The sequence below is a fragment of the Protopterus annectens genome, chromosome 12.part0, assembly GCF_019279795.1.
Source record: "Protopterus annectens isolate FY-2018-M chromosome 12.part0, PAN1.0, whole genome shotgun sequence".
Classification (NCBI taxonomy): Eukaryota; Metazoa; Chordata; order Ceratodontiformes; family Protopteridae; genus Protopterus; species Protopterus annectens.
The window spans coordinates 1,182,063,212-1,182,079,093 of NC_056746.1; the positions used below are offsets into that span (position 1 = coordinate 1,182,063,212).

The 15,882-nt window shown below is 37.3% G+C and overlaps 1 protein-coding gene across 1 annotated transcript in view; it reads right to left on the minus strand.

Annotated features, from left to right (window-relative positions):
* Positions 1-14,946, minus strand: part of TNNC2 (troponin C2, fast skeletal type) — a 23,336-nt gene extending 8,390 nt beyond the window's left edge. Inside the window, exons 1-4 of the mRNA XM_044090219.1 lie at positions 14,811-14,946; positions 1,967-2,021; positions 364-507; positions 159-273 (exon numbers count right to left, since the gene is read on the minus strand). Of these exons, the coding sequence (XP_043946154.1) occupies positions 159-273; positions 364-507; positions 1,967-2,021; positions 14,811-14,813 (317 nt within the window). The 5' untranslated portion in view covers positions 14,814-14,946. The remainder of the gene's footprint in view (positions 1-158; positions 274-363; positions 508-1,966; positions 2,022-14,810) is intronic.
* Positions 14,947-15,882: the final 936 nt, after the last annotated feature.

Below are 15,882 nucleotides of genomic sequence, written 5' to 3' on the forward strand. Positions count from 1 at the left end.
TACTTATTTACCCGAAGTGCATGGTGTGGCGTACATTGCATGATATGTGTGGCTACACAAGTTTATCTTTTTTGTTGTTTAATGAACAGGAACAGAGTACAAACCCTTGATCATGTATGTATTCAACATTGCATTGTTAATTATTGCCTTATGCCTACTTGTCAAAGATGCGGAAAAACTCTGCCAGCTCCTCTTCACTTTTGCCCTTCGCCTCCTCTTTTAGCTGCTGCACCATCATAACCAAGAACTCTTCAAAGTCGATGGTACCGCTGCCTGTAGAAAAATAATACAATCACTGTTAATACTTCACACTTAAAACACCAGAAAATGAGCAGAGCTCTTGGAGTGGTAATCGTTTCTCACCATCTTCGTCCACTTCCTCTATGATGGCATCCAGCTCTTCCTTCGTCGGGGTTTGACCTAACATTCGCATGACGGTCCCCAACTCCTTGGTGCTGATGTCACCGCCGCCATCAGTGTCAAACATGTCAAAGGCGGCCTTGAACTCTGCAACGAGAAAGTGAGCTTCAGTTTGGGTAATTATCCATAGGCAAGGCAGCTGCCAGCTGCTATTTAACCAATAAAACTGTATAACCAAATTCATCCACTTCTGTACAGATGGGGCTGGTATAAACCTGCTGCTGCAATTTAAATACGCTGATAGTGCTACTCAATTTTGATATAAATAAGTAATATAATCTCCACTGTCTGCAGCTGTTGTAATGCAGTAAAATTATTGTCCATTAATTCAAACATTCATTTTCCAATGCCCACATGATCCTATTCAGAGACGAGGGACAACAGAAACTGCCAGCACTCAGCGAGGGCAATGCAGACTGCCGGTTCTGTACAGAACGTCAGACCACCGCACAACTGCAACAACAACACGCACAACTCACACATATTCGGGTGCAGAGATTGCTTTCACGGCTTTAGGATGAGGTAGGAAACTGCAGCAGCCTGTGAAAACCATGGTGGACCCTCGGACTACGCAAAGAAGGCACCCTAGCTATCAGCAGTATCATGTTACCAAAATTCTACAAGTTGCAAAAACTCGTTATCAGCAAAATGTTTGGGATTATAAAGCTACTGGAGCATCTTTATTTATTGTAATAAACAAGTGTAAATGCATAAATAAATAACGCTGTGTGAAGTACTACTTGTGTTTTCTTTCACAGTACCACAAGCAGGAGCGGCCTTAGGTCAACTGGTGCCCTAGGCAAAAGGGCTCCACGGTGCCCCCACCACACAACCTGGTGCCCCTATTCTGGTCTACCTACACCAAACAAATACTGGGAAAGTGCCCCTGCTAGAGAAGTGCCCTAGGCAGTCGCCTAGTTGGCCTATGCCTAAGGACAGCTATGACCACAAGGGAAGGGTGTAGTTGGGCATACTCTTTGTACTCTGTAGAGCACGTTTTTTATTTACGTCACTCAGAAACCGTAGCTTTTTCATGCTTTATTGTGTCTACAATTGTCCAAAGTAATAGGTACACACAAAATCTTTAATAGTGTTAGAGGGAAACAGTGAAAATGATGTGTACGTTTAGTAATTGCTGGGGGATGACATTTTGAAAGATGTGCCCATTATTTAAATGCCAGGTGGGATGGGAGGCAGAAAAAAAGTTTGTGAGTACAAAATGGAATTTTCTGGTTACAACCCTGCCACGAGGCACAGACAGTGTCCCGTAACAAGTTGCAATTAGCTGACGTGCAGGTAGACAGTTTTCTGCATTCCGGCACAAACCCAGACCACTGCTGGACACTGGCTAGGCTTCCTGCTTTTAAGTCTATTAGCCTTTTGTTTTGGTACTTTATTTGGTATGAATTATTTCCAAACTTTGTGTTGGAAAGTTGAGCTAGGTGGTCATTGGCCATATGGCCCATATGCTGACACTGTCCGGCACGGGGGGGGGGGGGGGGGGTAGGCGTGTATGTATTTGCTGAAAAAAGTCAGTCGAACTTACCAGCGATCATTTCCTCGCTGAGGAAGGACCTGGCCTCTATTTGTTGGTCTGTCGTCTGTAAAACAGAAAAAAATGAGTAAATGGATAAATATGAGGTAATTAATCAACAGGCTGGTGTTAAACATATAACATTGTACAATGCTTTGAATTAATTCAGACACAGGAGTACAAAAGCAATAGCACACTTTATATATACGTCGGTTTTATTGCGTCCTGTATAGTCAAACAGTCCCAGCAAGAAGCTCATAATTTTCATTGTTTGTATGTCCCCTTAATATTTAACCACAATAATTCGCTAACTTGTAGGTTTTTTGCTTAAAGTGTGCTGTGGCATTTAAACGACTGTATACGTATATAATCTTAACAGCACAAGAAACCCTTGTACCCGTTATACCTACACACACACGCACGCACGTACCTATTATTATTATTATGAACTACATTAGCACAACAAAGACATATGGGTCTCTTGTTTATGTTCAAAACCTTCTAACAGTAAAGAGAATTAGGGAAAGTGAATGACTTATGCCAACTGTTTATACGTTTCAAAAATATCTGCGTTATGCTTTTCTTTATCCTTGTCCTTCTTTATACCTTATTTTTTCATGTGCTGAGGTTCTTCTTCTTGGCTTATTTACTTATGTATGTATTTATCTGCTTCTTACCGTGGACGTGGCTACAAAATTATGAACAGAAGCTGTAAGATCTAGTCACAGCTCCGTTGTTTACAACTCCGCATTGGCTTACTTTTTACTCTTCTCAGAAATACGCAAGCTGAATGTATTGGTTATAAATCAATTACAGAGCTCTTGGTTGAGAATAATCGGGATCTTAAGTATCTGAACAGTCTTACTGCCCCCATTCAGATTTTTACGAGAACCCTGAAAGTGCTTTGGTTATCTTGTTTGGTTAGAATAAAGAGTTAGAACATCTTTATATCACCTCTGATATGTAAGGTGAACGCATAACTCTCAACCCTGTAGCAAAAAAAAAAAAAAATCTGAACAAAGGCAAAAATAATGGGGGGACAAAGCCCTCAAAATAAGAAGAAATTTTAAATATAGTTCTTGTAAACTTCTTAAGTTGCTAAAGTAAAGGGTCTTTTGTTACCATACATTTTCTGAAGGATATGAAGTCTGGATCTCAAATACCTGCATTACTTTTTTTTAATTCAGTCCTCAGTTATTTGCCACGAAAATCCAGAAAACCACAAATTGTACGTGGAGCACACCAAACATACACAACAAAAATCTGGACAGTCTGCAAAAATTTGGACAGTTGAGAGGTATGTTGTAGATTACAAGCTGCTGCGCTATGGGTTTATACACAGGAGTGAGCGATTTACTTTTTTCTGCAATACTCCCCACCTCATACAGTATACAGTAAAGGCCCGTACTTCCGGAGACAGTGTTAGATTAGACCCCAAAATACACCAACGCATAACCCCTACGGGAAGTGCTGGTTACCGCTAGCCGGGGATGTTTATATTGTACCTACTGACAATCTATTTATTTATTTATTTGTTTGTCATTTCTTACCCGGGTTAGTCCATGTGAGCCAAAGGCCCATTTTCAGTGGAGATCCGAGGAGAAAAGCTCCAACATATAACACAAATTACATAAATTCAGAGCTGTACAAATACAAGTTACCAATTACATGAAAAAGTTTGCACAAAATAAAATCAAAGCTGTACAAAAATACCAATTAACAATTGAATGACAAAGTTTGGACAAGATAAAATGACAAGTTATAAGGAAAAGAGCAAATAAAAGAGCAAAAGTCAACAATGTAGCTGAAGTGGCTAGATTTTTTTATCCCAATACATGTTTTTGCACTGAAGTCTCTTCCTTGTTGCCTGAAACAGTATCTCTTGGCAGTTAGCTTTTTGCAGAAGCACTATGCGTTTGTAACTTCGTTTATGAATAGTATCATCTCTACTGTGAACACTGATGTAATGTTACACCATGCCGTCGTTAGTTTTAGAAGACTGCATGTTTTGCAGTTTTACAATAACCACTCTCAGCCTGTTAACGCAACAATTAGGGGCAAAGTGAACAATAACGAGGGAGACAGACGCCTAAAATCAGTGACACGTTTTAAGTATTGGTTTTATATATTTAGCAAATTAAAAAATAACGGATTGTGCATTGACATGCATTTTCAGAAGGATGCGAATTCTAAAACTAGAATGTTTGGCATAATTTACTGAATGAAATCATCCTCGGTTGTTTGTCAGAACACTAGACGTTTTACGAGGAATAGACCAAAATACAACACAAAATCAGGGACATGCTGCAAATGAGGGACCGCTGAGAGTTATATCAGTAACTGTAGCAACACTGCCTGTGCCACAGTAGCTTTATTTGGCTTTGTATTAGAATATTAACCCCCCACCTCCCGCGATTTTCGCGCAGGAATGGGCGTGTCGTACACGATTGACAGGGCTGAGTGACAAGCCATGCAGATTATACAGTAACAGGATGAATATCCATTATGAATATTCATTCTCTGGCCGTTTTTAAACGCAGGTTTCATGCTTTTTTATGTTATCTTTGATTAGAGTTACTTCAGCTTTTAGTACACGATATGCAAAACAGAGATTAAGTAAAGTTATCCTCATTTTCTACATTTATAAGTGCACTGTCGAAAGCTGGGTGTCTGACTTCCTTTATCACTTTGTACTTAACCACATACTGTGTTGTAGGGTAAGAAGCGGGTCAGAAGGGCAGAATGTACGCAGTAACCACAAGTTCCCGTCTTGCAGTCCATGCCCGTAACCCGTGCACCCCCACCCCTTTCTTTGGTTTAATGCTGTGCAGTAATTCCTTTTGCTTGCCTCCTGCACCCCCACCTTTTTTAAGCATTTTTCTGGAGCTAAAGCAATATGTTGAGGGAGTGGGACAATAAATGCAATAAAAAAGACCCCCCAGAAAGGTCGCCACCCGCACCTTTACAGAATACGAATTTTAAGTCTGTATAATAGTTTTTACACGTGCAGCATACTATGTGTTCCCATCCCTCCCCTATAAAGAATTGTAATTCTCAGCGTAATAGTGTAATACTTTTGTATAACTGCAGCATATTCTGTGTTCGTTTGACTAGGTAAATCTGTTTGGATCGGTACAACATTTGTAAGTACCCGTTCGGCCAAATTATGTAGTCTAAGATGTAATATCTCGAAGCTTTTGGTCACTGCAAATTGAAAACACTGGTACCAGCAAATAAGGGAGAAAAGGCTTTGTAATGAAATAATTACAAAGTTTAGCATACTCATTTTTCTCAGGATGGTTTGCCATGTTTATTCAAAGCACTTTTCAAAATAAACGTCATGAGCAAAGTGCTGCGCGGGTTTTGGCATCTGGTGGGGTAATGTTCTAATACAAAACCCTTTATTTCTCGATATTGACTGCAATGCACTTTACTCTTTTGCAATTCACTTTGATCTTTTATAACGTATAGGCGAAACAAGGTTCGAGTCATGAAAATCGTGTAAACAAAATGATGCTCCTTTTTAACCATAATAAATTGCAAATAAGAGAACGTGGGTCTTCAACTATGCAGTTTTGCTGATTAAATCATGCTTTGTCTTATATATATATATATATATATATATATATATATATATATATATAATATATGTGGATTATATTTAATTTTCCAGGAATTCACGTTATTAAGAATGCTTTGCACCAGCCAATCACTTGGGCTGTACCAAAGACATGGCTTCACTGTTGAAGAGCTTTTCCACTTATTCTACAGTTACAGATAGACACATAACATTGGTCGACATGAAATTCTCAAAGTTATTTATTTACCATCTGGAACATCTGGTGCTTGAAAGTAAATAAATAAGAGTTCTTTGGGTTAATGAGCCAGAAGCTTCTGCAAAGTCTTAAGACTATTTTTAAACTGAGGATGTGTCTCCTTACAGGGAGATGTGTCTAGTGGCCTAGTTACAAGGATCAAGTTACCTACTGAGCTTCAAGACTCCCTCAAAAATCTTGGAAATTTCTTTTCCCCTTCTTTGCTGACAGAGCAGCAAATTCCATTGCTGTTGCATCTATTTCCAGCTCTGAGCTTACTTTTCATGCCAACCAAATATGTGCTGATATATCAAATGGAAGAGGGTACTTTGTCAGTAATGTGCATAGTAACAGAATGCAATGCAAGTTATGTTTTTTTTTTGGGTGGGGGGTAGACTGAATGCATTTTTTTCTTTTTACATATCTCTTTTAAATAGGGGTGCTGGGTAAGTACATAGGCTAGGCAGACTGACTGCTAAAAAACATTTATTTTGTTTTTGCAATTCTTACCTAAAGAACTAATGAAGAACGTTGCAATCTTACTGCATCATTTTATGTAGTTATTTCCAGCCACAGGTTGCACATCAGATCCCATGCTGCTTGGTGTAGTGTCCCAAAATGTATAACTTTGCAGATGTGCTACATATGCAAATTCTGAATTGTGGTAGCAGTTTAGTCTAAGCAAGCCCTGATTCTCTGTACAACAGTAGTAGACGTGAAAAAACGTGGTATCAGTAACACATAGAAATATTTAAAATCTACTTCATCCCATCCCCCGTTCAGGTGCAGAGATCTGTCTTACCCTATGCTAAGTTACCCACCAGCCATAACTCCCATTTGTGAAGTAAATAAAAAACAGATATGCTATAATCGCTCTTCATGAAGTAATCAAAGACCCAGGTAATCTACCAGGACCGGCCATGATATCACCAAACATATTGTACTGATTAGCAGACCCCTGTTCTAGCACCACACTGTACTGTTTAGTTTTATCATGCCACACTGCCTTTAGCAGCTTAGCTGGTCACTGCGTGGGCATCTAGCTGTGGAGGCAAACAGACAGATCAATGCACTGTAGATGATACCAATTCTTCGGTGTGTGGTTAAGAAATGAGGTGGTCAGGCATTGCCTATTAGGGTACGAGGCCCAGCAGACCACTAAGGAGTTATATCTTCAGATACTGAATCATGTTTAGACAAGTGACTACATGTTTTTTATAATTTACACATGGGTATAAGGTGCATACTTAAGAGTATGTAGTTCAGGTGCTTTTCTTATTAAAAAGGCTTAAGGTTGGAAAGCTGTGAGCTATCTGAGTGTCTGTATATATCTATATCTATATATCTATATGGTAATTTAAAATGGGAGGGAGTGTGCATTGATAGCTAGAGTGGATTTGTTTTCAAGGAGAATGTTCAGTATTTTTTCAACAAGCTTTAATGCAATCCATGCTGTAATACTGAACAGATAATGGCATTAATTTCCTGAAATTACTTGACTCATCAGTAGGAAAGTGACTGTTCTTGGTGTTAGAAAGAATGAATACATCTAAACATTCATTGTATAAGCAATGTTTACAATCTGAAAATAGAGAGTAAATATGCAATATGAAATTAAAATTATGTGATATAGCCAACAGTTTGATGCAAACAAGTACCCACAGGTTTATTTCCCTCAACTAGTTTCCCATAGAGCATTACATTCATCCAAATATGAAGTCAGCAAAGTATGATAAAGCCATTCTAGAAGTGTCATTTTACTGTGTATACAATTTGTGAAATTAATCAAATAAAAGTAGAAAGGGGTGGCATTATATAGCCAACGTTTAGGGCTTTACTCATCTGAAATAATCACCTCCATGAGGGGTTTGTGAGAGTCCAAATATTCGGGTCTATATTACATAGTCGAAGTTCCGTAACTTCGACTGACATATGTTCGAACACATATGTCCGAAGTTATGGAACTTCAACTAGCTATAAAAAAAAATAAAAACAGTAAAAAGAAAATAAAAGGGTATATGCACCCCCCCCCCCCTCTTTAACTATACCAACTCAGAGGTCGCACTACAGTGCAGTAAAATGATACCCTTTTATTTTCTTTTTACTGTTGTTTTTATTTTTTTTTTTATAGCTAGTCGAAGTTTCGTAACTTTGGACATATGTTTTCGAACATATGTCAGTCGAAGTTACAGAACTTCGACTATGTAATATAGACCCAAATATTTGCACTCTCACAAACCCCTCATGGAGGTGATTATTTCAGATAAGTAAAATCCTAAACGTTGGCCGTGTAATGCCACCCCTTTCTACTTTTATTTGATTAATTTAATAAATTGTATACACAGTAAAATGACACTTCTAGAATGGCTTTATCATACTTTGCTGACTTCATATTTGGATGAATGTAACGTTCTATGGGAAACTAGTTGACCCCAAATATTCCACTGTTAGAGTAAGATCCCTCTGACTTGATTCAGAGAAGAAGGTGTTTCCTTCCTGTTCATTCATACTTGAAGAAAACATTGAACTGGCTTTTGGAAGTAGGGTGTCAGGTAAGGCTTTGGTCTTATTTAAGTAAGTAAGAAGAAAATACTTAAGCCTTAGTTTACCACAAATGTCAGTGATGACTTCTTTAATATTCTCCTCATCAGGATCTGCAGGCCTTGAAGGGTCAATGATGTGCAATCCCCCAGGTGGAAGGAGTGTGAGATAAATACTTGGCTCTCCAGGTAAATGATTTACAGCATTAAAATCGCATATGCTGTATGGGTTACAGCAAAAAATTTCAGGTTGATAATACTATGCATATCTTATACAAAAGGTTATGATATTTACTCAAACACTTCGCCTTTACTTCTCTGATGTTCTTTGGGACAAGGTCGAAAGACATATTATAGTTTGTGTGGGTTTATGAAATGAAACAGATCCCACACAGCTGTCTTCATGCTATACCGCCCTAAATAAAGTGACCGACTGCATTTCCCATACTGGGGTCTGGAGCAGCTATAGACTTGTTAGTAAGATTCAGCAGGATGCTGCCAAAGCTACCACCTCTAAGGTAGTCCAAGCCTCCTGTATCCATGAAGGATAATGTAGGGATGCTATACTGCTAGGTCTCTCAGGGTTCCACTGACATTGTCTTATTAATTAATTTATTTATTTGCATTTATTAACAGGAATGTTATTTTAAAGCTTTATTTATTTTATGTATGTATGTATTTATTTATATTTGTTTACTGGGGTAGTACACTGATCAGTATTGACCAATTTCAGGTTCAGCTCAGACGAAATACAAAACATTTCACAAACAAAAAATATAGAAATGTAATAACAGAATAGTTCAAACTGATTACTTGGAAAACATTGTGTATATGCATGCTAGTGAACAAGCATAGTGCAATGTACATCAGGTAGAGTGTAATGCACAATATATACATTTGTTTCTAAACTGGCTCAGTCTTCAGTGACTTACTGATGGTGCATCATACATGAGGCTTGCAAAAATGTACAGTACTTTGGGATATAAAAACATGCAAACAATAATTAATCTCTGATGTGGAGGAAGGAAATGACTCTCCCAATTAAATGCGCAGGTCAGAATTATATCATGTCCAGTACTGGCATATTGTGTTGTAACAAGGCAGTCATTTTAATAAATAGAATGAGCCCTAAATATGTAAGGGAGGGACATCTCATTTAAAAGTAAATTGATTTTTGAAAATATGTATGTCTGCACTATTATAAACTAAGGATACAGGTTTGGCTAAGTTTAAACTGTACCATGTAAGGTATGAAACCAAGTGAGTGCATCGCAAAATGTGTTAAATATTTCATTTGGATCTAGTCTGGAGTTAACATATTGCCCACATTCAAAGTTATTTCTGGCAAATGCAGACTTCCATAGGAGATAGGGAAAGTACCAGGCAGATTCTTTAGATGACATTCTATTTATTTTCAAGCACCACTGCATAAAGTAAGAGGGACACTAGACCCCTCCACCTGGTGCCTCTAGTGAGGACACTCCTATAGAGGCATTGCTATTTTTCACTTAGGTAACAGAGCCCACATAAATGTTCCAAAGCATCATGACAAAACTAGGTTACAGTTTGAGATGGTGTAAGTTAATGGTAGGCAACCTTTTCTGAGAAGAGTTTCCAAAATAATGACTTCATCTCTTGCAAGAGGTTTGAGTGCCAAGCAGACAGACTGCTGTGTAGTACTTGTCAGACTCGGATATGTACATATATTGTAACTATATTGACAATATTTATCATTAACTACCAATCAATGTATAAGAAATCCTGTCAGAAAAGTAAAAAAAAAGTAAGGCTGTGATGTCACTGATCAAGATGCATAAGACTGATAAAAAATATCCCCACTGTGTTATTCCCAGTGAAGGTCATAGCAAAATCTGCTTAACTGCTATTTTTCATTACTAGTGCCAGCTGGGTGCCTGTCCATGGTCAAAGACATCCAATGAGTAAGACCAGCATAGTTTATGAGAGCATTTTTCAGCATACAAGGAGATAGTGATAGCTGTACTTCAGGTCTGTTATCTGACAGGAGTTACAGTTTATAGTACTGCCATAACAAGGCTACATCAGACTGTGTGACATATGCTTTAAACATATGCTTGCTGTCTTGAGGTTTGGTGTTGTGACAGACTGTATGATTTCATTGCAGGAACTGTACCTGACAGATGAAAGCTTTCTAAAATGCTTGCCTTTATGAATCATGCAGACTGCTGAGACTGACTCTATGAATGTATTTAAAAACTTTTTTATGCAAGAAGCTAAATTCTCTGACACAGTGCATGTGTGCACAATCTCTCTCTCTCTCTTTCTCTCTCTCTCTGTCTGTCTCTGATATTCTTGGTAATTCTTACTAATTGTTCCACATTTCTGTTACATGGTTGGCAGAAGGGATACATTTGATTTGGAATAGGAGAGGTTATATCATATTCCAAATCCAGTGTTACATGGTTGGCAGAAGGGAGACATTGGATTTGGATTAAGAGAGCTTCATTTTCCATAGAGATTCCCTAAGTACCCCTAGTAGGCTACATACCTCTAGCAGGCTGCATGTAATTCTGTAACTGTAAGAGACTGAATCTTGCAGAGTGTATGGAGCTTATATCACAGCAAGGCTTATTTTGCAAATAGAAAAAAGCACATTCTGCACTGCAGCCAGAAATGGCCAGCCTTAGTAATGACATCTACATACTTTGCTCCATCAGTATACAGTTGTCTGTAGTGCACCCATTTATCCATATTCTGTGTCCAGTTTTTTCTATTTCAAGGTTAGAGGAGGGACGGTGCTTATCCCAGAAACCAACAGGCAGAAGAACTGGAGCATCATTTTATCAAGTAAAAACACACACACACCTGGGACAATGAAGGATCACTGCTTCCCATCCAGCATGTCCTTGAAATGTAAGATGAAAACTAGACTTCAGCAAAACTCCAAACAGAGGACATGTGACTGAGAAATGAACTATGGAAGCAAGCATGATAAGGCAGGAATATACAAGGAAACTAATTTGTCTGTGGCTTCCCTGTTCTTAGCAGATAAGTCTTCATTTATTTCTTGTATGGCTAGCATGTTAAATAAACAAGTTAATACACCACTGAGCCTCTCTGAATTTAATTCATATATGATGCATTTATAGTTTTAATTTGCAGCTTAGTAATAACCCTATTTTATATGGACCTTCCCTAAGTGTAGCCTGTGTTTTTTTTAATGTACTGATTTCAGACTGAGAGCTTTTGTTGAACTTTGTACAGTTATTACAATTTATGGGCTTAAATCATCTGAATTTTTTTATGTGGAGGAGACTTTTGATAGCTCTTGTTTATGTTAATCAGGTAAACTCACAGCCAGACATATTTTAACCTGCTAGTTTAGTTGTCAGGTCTATGTACTGAAGCCTAACTGGTAATTCACAGCATAAACACAGAAACAAGCTCATGCAGTATCACTACCATACGTCTCCCCTGTAATTTCTAGAATTCTGTCACATCTTTGAGCCCATTGGTTTTCTTCAGACAGGTTGTTAAATTGTCGTTTGTGTTATTTTTCAATATGATCAGTTATTGTATATTTAATGTCTTGGCTGCATATTTATTTATATGTATGGCAGATGTAGTTCAACAAAATATACAAAGTAACAAACATCAGGAATAGGTGGTATAAACTGTAAATGTATATTAGTAAAGACATAAAAGAGTAAGTCAGAAGTGGAAAGCCATGAAAATATTATGTAACTCACTTTTAAATAGGCATGGAAGTAGTCTGCTTAGTTTGTGTTATGCAATAGTTATGCAGATATGACACACCTTAACTAACTACTGAACAGTGATATCAGTGTTGTTAACTTATCCACTGAGAATTAACATCAATGTCTTTAAATAAGACGGCTGAAAAAAACATAAACAATAATAATATTATTACAAATAAGCTATTGCATAAAGGCAAAAAGATATATAATGCTATTTCTAGACCAAGGCATGCACAATGGCTAATCTGGACACTGGGGTGATGGCATTCCATAACAGGCACCAGAAAGAGAGCAATATGGTGGATTTTTTATAAGTCCATTATGGCAAACCAAATTGCCTAGAAATGGCCCTGTAAACATGCACAGATAGTGAATAATTTTGTAATAATATCACTACTGAGACATCAGAACAGTCAGTTTCAGCACATGATTTCACTTGCCCTGAGAATAGTGTTCTTGCCCTTGCACAATAACTCACACCTAGTCATGCCCTATAGGGTAACTGGACCATTATATGCTCAAGTTGTACATTAGTTTGCTGTTAGTGATGAGTTTATAATTCTCATTAAGGGTACAGTGTTCCTGTTTAATTTCAACTAACATTTCTTTCTGTGCTTGATGACACTAACATCATCAGAGGAACATAACTGCTGCGTGACTGGTGCCTGGTGCACAGTAATACAAACTCAGATTTATAACACCCTGCTGCTGTGATATGCTTGGCTCAAATAACAGTTTCTTCCAGAATAATAATGCTATATAATAGCAGATGTATTACACAGAAATCAAAAAAGGTGACAGTGTGGTATGCAAATAAATATTACTAACGGGTTTGAACACAACCTTCAGCTGTTAGAGAATTCAAGTAAAAAAGGGCCTAAGATTGGTTGCATTAGGGTTCTGCAGAAGTACAGTACCAGGTTCCTTAAAACTGATTATATATTTCCAGCTTAGCCTCTTAATGAAGATGCTAATGCACAAAAACATAAAATGGTTAAGGTTAATTCCCACTTAAAATGTGGTTTCACTCTTGAAGTTCCTTTGATATCATTCTTAAGTCAGTGCCCCTCAAAAATCATGGCAAAAGCCTCATATTAAAATATATGTATGGATTGTATATCATATATCAGTGAAAATCCTACAGAACCAAAAACTGAAATGCACTGGAGTATGCTGATTACCACAAATCCCAGGGTACAGTATATGCTTCCCAGGGTGTATGTGTGTGTGTGTGTGTGTGTGTGTGTGTGTGTGTGTGTGTGTGTGTATATATATATACATATATATATATATATATATATGTGTGTATGTGTGTGTGTGTGTGTGTATATATATATATATATATATATATATATATATATATATATACACACACACACACACACACACACACACACACACACACACACACACACACATATATATATATATATATATATATATATACACACACACACACACACACACACACACACACACACACACATGTTTGCGTGTGTATATACCTGCACATATCTACACACACGCACATATATATATATATATATATATATATATATATATATATATATATATATATATTTTTTTTTTTTTTTTTTAAGAACTCGGGTGCAGACATGGCACCATTCCAACATTCCCTTGATCTTTCATTCTGTTTGTTAAATACATCTTGCTGCATGGCACAAACTGCAGGGAAATTGTTAATGCAGAAGAATAAAATACATCTTCCAAGTAGAAAATATGAATATTAGAAAATTTTCATGTGGTTCTTTGTACCCTACAAAAATAATTTCATTCCTGAATTATCTAATCTTATCAGCACGTGTAACAGTATGTGTTTACAGAAACACATCCAGGTTGATTTTATGAAGTTATCCCAGCAATATCTACTACACTTTGCAGTTCCTCTGTAATATTTTCAAAATTATGGTGTGGGCTTGATGATGTTTTAAACATTTAGACAACTTTGCTCAGCAGTGGCTTGTCTCTTTAGGCACTCTGCCATGACAGCTGAAGATAATTCTTTAGATCTGCACATTCCCAGCTGTTCCAAGTATCACCTTTACATGGCAGGACTAAGTATTCATCCAGCTTCTTAGGTTACATCTTAAGATCTCAGACCTGCTCTGATCATATGTCTAAATAAAGATCTGTAACTTAGAGACCATCGACTGCCTTTGTGTTATATTTCATATTTAGCACTCCTTACTAAGGGCTATGCCTGTCTGTGTGTCTATCATTCTCCCTCCTTCTTTTTGATTCATTTCTATCTGGACCCAGACAAACAGCAGTGCCAGTCAAGTATAAGATTGCGTACATACTAAATCAGATGGGGGAATATTTGTATAAAATGCTGGGTTGTTGTACTTGGATTATTAATTGTAACAGTAACAGGAAAGAAAGGAAAGGCACAGAGTAAGAACAGAGTTTTTGTGGTGGTTGCACCAGTGAACATTTGTCTTAGATGATACATACATGACAGTATATTTAGAAAATACCACTTTACCAAGCACAGACTACATGACCTCAGCATTTCAGAAAATAATATGAAATACATTGCAACAAAGCATGCTGTGACACTTTATATGTACTGTATTTCCATTTATGCTGAAATACATTTACTTAACAGTAATAATATTTCCCCTTTATCCTTAGCATGCCATACATGATTTGTGGTAAAGCATGGTCACGCATGTGCAAAATAAAGGTGCATTTGGTCTTATTCCCCATTATCTTATATAAAAAAAAAAATCACACTACTTACCATCTTTGCTGATTGTGCTGCTCACAGACCAAGGGAAAAGAAATGGAGATTACTCTCCTCCTCAGTATGACAGAAAGAGCCTTCTTGTTCTCCCCACACCCCTTAATTTGTAGGATCCAATCATGGAAACACCCCCACAGCTCCCTCTGGATTGGGTACCTTAGAATACAGTTTGCACAACAGCCAATCAGAATCAGAGAAGTGTGTGCTTCTTCGGTCATTGGTCCTATTAACACTTCACCAAATTTAGCAAAAGTAATAAGACAAGACGCATGAGAAGACATTAAAAAAAAGTCCAGGTACTGGGGAAGTTATTTTAAACTCCACAGTACACAAGTGATAAACAGGAACATATGGTTGTTGCTTACAAGGAAGAGGGAGTGACAATAGAGTTTGAAAATATTTTAATTTATATACAAAAATGCATTTCTATTACTGTCAGACTATGGAATACTGTTCCAGGAGTTTTATTTTCCTGTCAGAAAAATAAATTACGGTGATATACCAAGAATAAAGAAACATAAAGAAACATGTTTAGTAAGTATACACTACATCCCATACTGGAAACAGTTAAATATAGTCTGGGCAGACATCTTCAAGCAGCAGATGACAGACAGATGGAGTCAGGGCAGGACTGAGAAGTATAGCACATAGGACAGTTTTTTTTAATATAAATGTGTCATAAGTGCAGGAGTCTTGAATAACATTTTCAGAACTTTCTGATGAATAAATGCTATTAATGATTCGAATGGCAGAATAATACATAAAGGATTTAAGCTGCTTCTGTGGTTACCGGGCAGAAAATAATGCTTGAATCCTTTTTTAAGACATTATTCTTTAAGAAATTATAGTGATGTCATTAAATGCAAAGAACATCTTGCAGTCCAGATAGTGGAGTAGAGAGGGCCAGAGTAATTTGGAACCTGCTTGAATATTGGCACCATTGGTATTGCAGGATGTGAGGCATCTGTTGTAATACCTCTGGGCACACAGGACAGGGCATTTTTCAGTTTCAGTTAAACTTAATGCATCCCTTTACTTTATAAACTTCTAATGTATTTTGTGTGGCTGG